Source organism: Stegastes partitus, unplaced genomic scaffold (genome assembly GCF_000690725.1).
Source record: "Stegastes partitus isolate 25-593 unplaced genomic scaffold, Stegastes_partitus-1.0.2 Scaffold560, whole genome shotgun sequence".
NCBI classification, from domain to species: domain Eukaryota; kingdom Metazoa; phylum Chordata; class Actinopteri; family Pomacentridae; genus Stegastes; species Stegastes partitus.
In genome coordinates, this window is record NW_007578291.1 from 340,334 (window position 1) to 349,623 (window position 9,290).

Sequence of the window (9,290 nt, forward strand, 5' to 3'; positions counted from 1 at the left end):
TACATGTCTCACTTAAAATGTTGCTCAAACAAAGCATTTGTTTAATCTGGTTTCCACTGTGCAGATGTTACCTGCAGATGTCAGAGTGAACAAAATGTTGTTTCCTGCAGGTTCTCTCAGCACTCAGACGGGACTCTGGTCATCGGGCCTCTGAAGTCGGATGATTCGGCCGTTTACACGTGCACCGTTTCCAACCATCAGCAGCTGGAGCAGAAACAGCTGCAGCTCAGAGTCCAGGGTGAGAGTCTAGCATTTTATCAAACAGGATAACAGAGACTTTCCTTCTGTGTGTTTTACATCACAGCCAGATGTGTGTTGATGTTGTAGTTGCATGTAATCTCCAGCAGAGGGCAGTAACAGGGCAGGAGATCATATTGTATGTTGCAATAGATAAACAGCAAATCATCTGGATTTCTGAATATCATTCACAGTGTTAGCGTCAGTATTCTGGCAAGGAACATAAAGAATAAAAATAAATGACATAGATGCACTCTGTTTTTTTCTGGCCCAGCCGACCTGCAGATCACGACAGCTCCCAACAACATCCAGGTGTCTGAAGGCAGCACGGCCCTGCTGCCCTGCGTCGTGTCCGGAGACAACGTCAACATCGGCTGGTCCAGGTACAAACTTATACTGAAGAGCTGGAAAATTAATCCTGCTAGACCTTGTGTTTAAAAAACGGCCCAAGAATAACCAGAACTGCACAAAACTACGAGCTCGTAGGTGAGCTATTCAACAATAAAAGGAGACATAAATAGTGAAGTTATTATTTTTAAGCACATTATTTAACTTTAAGGATGTTTTTTAAATTCACAATGGAAACAAATTGATTCACACGTGGAGACGTTTAGTAATGTCTCTTGGCTGTTAAGTTGAGATCAAATAATTTAAAGAAAGATGAATTTAGGGAGTAATTTTAATGTGTAGAATTTTATCTAATAAATATTAATGTTTGTTTATTACCTGGCAAACCCCTGGGAAAAACAGCTCAGTATATCTGGCGCTAAAGAGGAAACATTTGGTTTTATTTAAAGGAATTCAAGTTATATTTGTCTCCAAAATTACCAAAAAAAGAAGGTAGATGAAAAATGAAGTTTCCTTCAACCATTTTAAAAATCAGTTATGTTTCTATAAACATAGACATAGTTTTGCCCAAAAAACTGTGTAAAACAATAGGATGGTGTCGTTGTAACCTGCAGAAAATGAAGTTGTCCTCTGTGGAGTTACTAAAAAAGAACATTGAGAACATTATAAAGGAAAAACAAACTTTGGAGTTGAGTTTTACAGACAGTAATACGATATTTTTTTTAACTTAGAAGTAGTTGTTTTCTTAAATTAAATTACAAATATCCATCACAAATTGATGTAGCAGCGTTACATCCAAGTAGTGTCTGAAATTTAAGCAGCAAATATTTGTAAAATAAGGATGTCTTAGTTGATTTGAATACAGCAAAACAATGAGTTTAAAGAATAGCCATTTGTAAAAATACAGCTTCTTGCAGTGGAAAATATTTAAAATTTTGGCCCATTTATTTTATCATTTAAGTCTTAATTAAACTTTTCTCCCATGAGTTTACCAATAATTACCTGTAATTTATTAAAACAGGGCAAATCTATAAAATAACAATAAATAGTTTTTAAAAAATACCGTTAAAAACATAGTTATTTTTTTACATTGTACACTCGTCTTATTTAAATCTTCAGTGTTGTAACTCAGGAAGTAATCAGTATTATAAAAGAAGACAGCTCTATCAGACTACAGCAGTTAATGGGTCCTAACAGAATTGTTTTCTGGTTTCTTTAACCGCAGAAACGGTGTTCCGATTCGTCCAGATGGAAGAAAAATCCTCACGTCCCCTGACGGCAGCCTGATCCTGAATAACGTGAAGCCGTCGGACGAGGGAACCTACACCTGCAACGCCTACACTGGGATCTACTCTGTGAGCGCCACGGCTGAAGTCAGAGTCATCAAAGACACACAACAGGGTGAGAACAACAGTCCAACACATTCAGACAAGCTGGACCCAACAGTTCGACAGGTTTCATATGGATCGGAATAGTCCGGATTTAGAAATCCAGGATTAAGTAATCCAGCTTATGTTTGTGCTAGATTTTCAAAGCAACATCGGAGCAAATCACCCAGACAGCTGCACAACCCATCAAACAGAGGAAAAAGTCTAAATATATAAAACAAAACCAAGGTTAATGAGATGCATTGACAATACTTGGGTAAGATTATACAACAACAATAAAGAAAAAGAAGCAAATGAGTGAAAATGAATAACATAAATTAAAAAAAAACGTAAATACATTTTAAAAAACAGCCAATACAAGATTACATATAGAATAGAATAGAATAGAATAGAACTTTATTGATCCCTTTGGTGCAAACCTCAGGGAAATTGTTATAATATATATATAAAGTATATATAATGTATACAGATAAACATACTGACTAATCAAATGAGATCATACAAAGCATTGCCTTTTATTGTTTAATGAAGGATATTTACAAGTACAAAAACAATTAAATTACATATGACAGATAAACTGTATTTTGACAGATTATTTAAGATTATGTGTAAGATCAAAAAATAACTAAATTACAAAGAATATATAATAATATTAAGATGTAGAATTAGATAAACGCTGATGAAAACGCATCCATCCAACGTTTTTGTTGTGAAAATCTTTATAATTATGCAGGATTTATCAGACAAATGTACATAAAATTACCAAACCAAGGCTTACCTCGGTTAATTATGTCAGATTTTATAAAAAATATATTTACAGTATTAACAGTTTCCTCTAATAATTAAAAAGAAGCTGTTGATGTAATACCCATACATTTGAAAATGTTTTTCAACTGTATTTATATGTCAGTGTTTTTTCTTAAACATAAAAGACATTTTACGATTAATCACGTCCAATTTATTATTATTTTTTGTTTGTTTGTTTTTTTTTTACATTCGACATAAAAATTTAGGGATTTTTTTTTTCAACTCCATGGATATTTACCTGCGTTTTAAAAATAAATAAATAAATTTAAAAAATAAAGTAAAAATGTGTTATAAATTGCAGATTTTTTACAGTGTGGCTTCTTCCATTGATTTCAATTGTATTTTCTCATGAAAGCCAGACAGTGTTTTGTCTATTTTTATTAAATAAAGCACCTCTGTGCTGCTGCAGGTGACGTGCCTCCTGAATGTGTCGACCAGCCTGAACTCGCCAACTGTGAGCTCATCGTTTACGCCCGACTTTGCTCCAATACGTACTACTCCAGTTTCTGCTGCGCCAGCTGCACCAGACACTCGCAGAGGAACGGCAGGTTCGGCCGGTCGGGATAAAAACTGCAGCTTCAGGACGGTTTGGAGGAAGAAGATGGTGCTTGAAAAGCTGTTCTGGAGGACTGCATTTCTTTTTTTTTTTTTTCTTTTAACTCTGAACTGCTGCATTTGCCAAAAGGACTCAACAACACTGACCAGGTTGTGCAGAAGCATGATTGAATAAATCAATAAAAAGGGACTGATTACCGTAGATGTAGGTGAAAGTAAACTAGGAGTTGTGTGATCAGGGAGTCCAACAATGAGAATGGAAACATGGACCTGGGAATGAAAGAAACCCTGTAAACCTGTAAAGTCTGCTGAATGTGACGAGGAGATGAGCTTGTTCTCACTCTGCCACGTCTTTAAGATAAGTTATTCACTCACTGGACCTGCGTGTTCTCTGTTTTTTAGAGAATCACGAGGATTTTACCTTTGAGATTATTAAACTGTTTCCTGTTCCGTCGTGACCACTTCTGTCTTTTTGATGTCTGTATTTCCACTTTATATTGTTTATTTTTATGTAATTATTTGATATTAAAAAGTAATATTTTGATAAAAACCTGGGTTGACTTGTGTTGCTGTACTCGAGGTTCTGGTTTGCACCACATGGGGGCGCTCAACAGATTAAATATGTCATTCAGCTGCTGGAGACTGAACTTGTGGATGCAACTTTTACTTTGCTGTAAACAACAAGTGATATCTCTTAAATAGCACAATATTGATGCCTTTAAAACTGTATATGTTAATTCAATTTTTTTATTTTACTTTATTTGTCTGCTGGGAGCAATTTAAGGCCCTTAGAGCAGCTGGATCAACACAAAATGTACAAAAAGTGCCAAAATGCTTAATAAGGAGCAGAATTACAGACTTTACATGAGGTGTAGTTGAACGTGGATTGAACATAAACAGGTTCAGTGCAACGTCCTGATGCTCACAAAAAGGATGAGCAAGACGGGGTTTTTCCCGCATGCATTAAAATGTCCGCAAATGACTGAACCAGCATGATATATGTCGTACTTCCTGTGTTGGTTCCCACCAGGTGAATGTTAATGTGCTTGTTTGTCTCTGTGTGTAGTCCTGAGGCAGCCTGGTGACCTGTGCAGGTGAACCCTGAGTCAGCTGGGATGTGACCCTACAGAGGATAAAGTGGTGTTTAGTTCATGGATGGCTGGATTAAGGCCTTGTCCACACGTAGCAGGGTTTTTGTAAAACCAAATATCCTGTCCCCTCCGTCTAGAAAAACACTAACGTACACACCACCTTGTTTTTAGAAAAAAATTCAACTACACCTAGCCGCATTCATATTCTACGTGAGGATGTAAGAACTCCGACGACAGGAGCGACGACCGGGACATACGGAAATTGTCACGCCATTCCTCTGGGAGCACGATTTCTGTCTCGAAGTTCTCCCACCAGCTGGCAGTGCATCCCGGTCTGACCCAAAACCGGCAATGGTGTCTTTGATGGAGAACATGCCTCGGACGTGGAATGGCAAGGTGGCGGAAAATAACCGTCCATAATGTCGTCCTTCGCCTGTGTTCTTGTACATCAGGGGTGTCGAACTCTGGTCCTCAAGGGCCACAATCCTGCATGTTTTAGATGTTTCCCTCTTCGAGCACACCTGATTCAAATGATCAGGATCGTTATCAGGCTTCTGCAGAGCTTGATGATGAGCTGATCATTTGAATCAGGTGTGTTGGAAGAGGGAAACATCTAAAACATGCAGGATTGCGGCCCTCGAGGACCAGAGTTCGACACCCCTGATGTACATGGAGCGGTATCTGGGCCTGGACCACAGACAACGCCAACACAGTTCTGAGGGCATCCAGAATGTTTCCAAATGTAAATACAGGTCGTGTACGTGACGCAAGAACGTATTTTGTCACAGGCAGTGATGTTTTGAAACCTGAAACCCCAGTTATTGATGTCCCCATGCAGACGCATTAACGGAGGATTCGCAAATCTTTACTTTGGTCGGAGGGTTTTGAAAGAATCGTTTTTAACGCCGTAAATCTGTGTTTTCGTGTGGATGACTGGTCAAATGGTAGAAAAATATCTTTGTTTTGTGAGATACCCTGCTACGTGTGGACGAGGCCTAAGTCAGGGGTCTAATGATCCTCCTGGAAATTCTGAGCGTCAAACATTTAATTTCCTGCATTCTAGTGGTTTTTCATGTCTATTTTCTGCCTCCGTTTAAGGTGGTGGTGTCTTAATAGACAGTGTGTCCATCTTGCACAGTGTAATCAAAATGTATGGCCTTGAAATATCATCCAAGGCCAAATGTAACACCATCAACAGAAAGCCTCAACATGGTCGCTCATCTGCACCAAATCCCATAAATCTACCTTCCACCCTTTTAAAGGTAAACGGCATCTTTGAAAAGGCGACCTTGGACCTCTAGCAGAGCTGTTTTTGCACCGATTGACCACAAAATCGGATCCATTCCAAGCTCGCCTGTATAACATCAGCTGGTTAGCAGTCGCGCTAGAGAGCGTTCACAGACGCTAATAAAGAACTATTTAAAATGATGAAGACAATAATATAAGACTTCCAGAAGCTGCACACATTATTCACACATGACATGACTTGAGCATCTTTTTGGCATCAGTGTATGTTTTAATATAATTCTACAAATATAACTGCGATGATGAAACGTTTCTCTCCTGTTTTCTTTAATATCAGAGAAACTTTTCATCATTTATAATCAAAAACCAATCAAATCTGATGAGAGATTTACAGCATGGACTTGAGATCATTGCAGTTTCTTTCCCTGTTCAGGGATATTCTGACAATCAGAGCAGGTAGAACAGGTGGAAACGATCGAGTTACTGATGAGCAGCTTTGGTTCTCTGCTGAGGCTTCGTTAACGTCATCAGTAACGCCTGTGCTTCCCTCAAAAGGCCTCTTGAAGCAGTTTGTTCCAACAGAAAGGCGAGTATTCAAGTTAATTTTAATTCATGCACAATGCCTCTTTAAGAAGAATTATGTGATGATTGACTAAAGATGAAATGTGAGGCTTTAAACACCAAACATCCTGCTTTCGGTTCTTGTGTTGCTTAATTTCTTCTAGTTTTTGACTCTCAGTGTTCCCACAACATTAGCAAACAAGTTCTACAAGAAATCATTTCAATCTAGTGTTAGGAGAATGTCTTAAAGAAAAGAAAAGAAAATGTAAAAGGAAAGTCTGTCTTTAGCCATCATCTGTATGGAAAGTTGATTCAACTTAGTATCTTAAGTTTATTGAACTTGTTTTGTCGAGTTCAGTTAATTAAACTCAGCAGCATTACACTTAAAACCATAAAAATGAATTATTAAGTGTGATTACCTCACGTTTTTAAGGCAATTTATGTTTCTAAGTGAAATAACTAAAGTGCATTCTCAATTCTGTATGTGTTCGTATAGCTGCCTACAAAACGTTATGAGGCTGCAACATATTTAAACACTTTTTGAGACTTGTTTTAGTCAAATTTAATTTGAAAATACGTTTAAATACAACAAAACTTGAACCAAAGTGCTGCACAATAAAAACAGAAAGCCCTAAATGGTCTAAACTTCTGACTGCAACAACCTTCCTTTTACTCTTTGCAACCTGCTGCAGCATGAAAACACTCTGATGCACATTTGTGCACCAGATCTCAGTAAACAGCTGTTGTTTGTCACATAACACACACACACGTGTTTATTTAGCAGCTTCGGTTGACACAGAAGTTGGAGTGTTTTTGCTCAGAGATGTGCAGAGTCGGTGCAGAGCTGCAGGTGAGCCGGAGGTTGCGGTGAAGCGGGAGGTTTCGCCTCCGTCGTTTCTCAGCACAGACGACGAGCTGCAGGCTGCTCTGAAACCACATCCTCCCTTCTGCCGTTCGTCTTTCTCACCAGCAACAGCTTTGACCTCCTTTAGCTCACAGACGAGGGCTGACTTCCTGCTGCTGTGTGGCAAACTCTGACATTTAGTTTCCTACTGACGCTGTTTGAGCTAAAGGAGGAATTTCTTTATTCTAAAAAAGAATCTAAACATGTTTGTGCACTGAGGAAAAACTGTACACGACTGCACTGCTACACAAGTTTCATAACTGCACATTTCTTAATCTACTTTTTTAAGTTGTCTCCCAATTCTGTGAATATACTGACATGTTTGCAGCCTAATTCTGTTGTATACTGTGCAATGACAGCCAAGAAATTCTAATCTAAACCTTCTTTAGCAAGATTATCTGTGAACACATTTTAAATAAGTAAAAAAAAAAAAAAAAACTAAACAAAAAATAAGACAGAAAATGGGTTAAAAACCTAGAAAATAATTTTGCGAATAAAATTAAATAAATATGAGTGCTACAAAAACTAAAATGGAAAATGAGATAAAAAAAACATATAAAGCAATTTGTAAAACAAATACTAACAAAAAAATCACAAAAATGGGGTAAAACCTATAAAATCAACTGGTAAAATTAAATGTGAAAAATATAAATATTAAAAAAAATTAAGATGGAAAATGGGATAAAAACTTATCAAAGCAATGTGTAAAATAAATGCTAAAAAAAGGACTGAAAATGTACTTTAAAACCTATAAAATTAAGTTGTAAAGTAAATAAAGATACTAAAAAAAACAAGACAAAGAAAAGGATTAAAATCTATAAAATTAATAAATGAATTTTAAAAAGAATAAATATAAAGCGTAAATAACAGACAATTTTAAAAATCAATCATTATAAAATGCTTAAAAAAAAACAAAAAAAGAAGGAAAAACAGGACAACAACTAGTCAGATCACTCTCTACAATCAAATAAAAGTAAAATACTGAAAAATATTCATGAACCAATGAGTAATTGTCACTTGTAAATCCTGAGTCACCAGTTTTCTCATCGGAAAAAAAACCTTCTTCTGCCCTAAAATGAACCAGCTTGTGAAGTTTTCCTGAGCTGAGATGTTTCAAGATTATGTGGGAGCAAAAATAACTGACTTCTCAGAAATCAGGCAGATAAGCGAGCAGCTAAAAATACCTCAAAACTATCTGTGGAAAATATGTTCATATGGGATGGTTTCATTACTGCAAGGCAGCAACGGGCTGAAGCGACCGACAGACGTTGCCATTCGTCAGCATGATTATGTCTTTGTTGATTCACCTTATTTAGAGTGTTTGAAGATAAATGAAAGAACATGATGGTCAGAATCCTCTCAGAAACTTTTATTGAGGAGAAAATTCAGCAAACAAGCATTTAACAAACATAAAATGACTACAAATCTACAAAACCTCCACTACCTGCATGCTATTTATTATTATTGTAACAAGAGTGAGCGCTGCTGTGTGTACTGTGTGCAGAATGTGAGCTGATGAGAGTGCAAATGCAGTTTTAGAAGAAACCTAACTCAGCTCTTTTATCATATAATATTTACAGAGTTACAGAAGATGAACTCATCTCCCAGGATTCGGCGCCTAGTTGTTGTGTTTTCCACTTGAACCCTGCAACAGACAGAAATGAGCTTTTGTATGAGTTGGTCTAAAATATCTGGACTCAGAGGACAAATGTTACACAACTTTTGTAAACTTTTAATCTGACATTATCTGTCTGTCAGTGTTCACTTTGGGTCATTGAAAGTCTGATGATGATGCCGCCACCGTACGTCTGTCATTAAAAATGTTTTTATAGCACCGAAAAGGCAACAAAAAAGATGTGTGTAAGTTGGATAGAGTTCATGTTCAACATACCTGAAGCTTCCACACCAAAAACCCAATGAAGGCTCCGTAGATGCAACTCTTCACGATTAGGACACCGTACGAGAGTTTGGCACTTTGTGTGTGCTTCAAATACTTCTCTGCAGAAAGTTCAAAGAGGAAATATTTAGTGCACAATTTAAACACTGAATTCAATCCCCTTTATCTTAAATATGTTAGAAAACAAAAGCATGTATTTACCTCTGGTCATGCCTCCCTCTGATTTACCTGAGGAAATGATGGACAGGATTAGACAC

General features: G+C 37.1%; 1 protein-coding gene and 1 gene segment (V, D, J or C); one reads left to right on the forward strand and one right to left on the reverse strand.

Annotated features, from left to right (window-relative positions):
- Positions 1-3,785, forward strand: part of paplna (papilin a, proteoglycan-like sulfated glycoprotein) — a 33,300-nt gene extending 29,515 nt beyond the window's left edge. Inside the window, exons 22-25 of the mRNA XM_008288486.1 lie at positions 65-238; positions 512-620; positions 1,811-1,986; positions 3,190-3,785. Of these exons, the coding sequence (XP_008286708.1) occupies positions 65-238; positions 512-620; positions 1,811-1,986; positions 3,190-3,347 (617 nt within the window). The 3' untranslated portion in view covers positions 3,348-3,785. The remainder of the gene's footprint in view (positions 1-64; positions 239-511; positions 621-1,810; positions 1,987-3,189) is intronic.
- Positions 3,786-8,484: 4,699 nt separating this feature from the next.
- LOC103362194 (T-cell receptor beta-1 chain C region-like) lies at positions 8,485-9,134 on the reverse strand (the record flags this gene model as incomplete). The annotated part of the segment is given in 2 exon segments: positions 8,485-8,781; positions 9,028-9,134. Coding segments are annotated over 2 exon segments (134 nt in total), but the record flags the coding sequence as incomplete, so codon positions are not given.
- Positions 9,135-9,290: the final 156 nt, after the last annotated feature.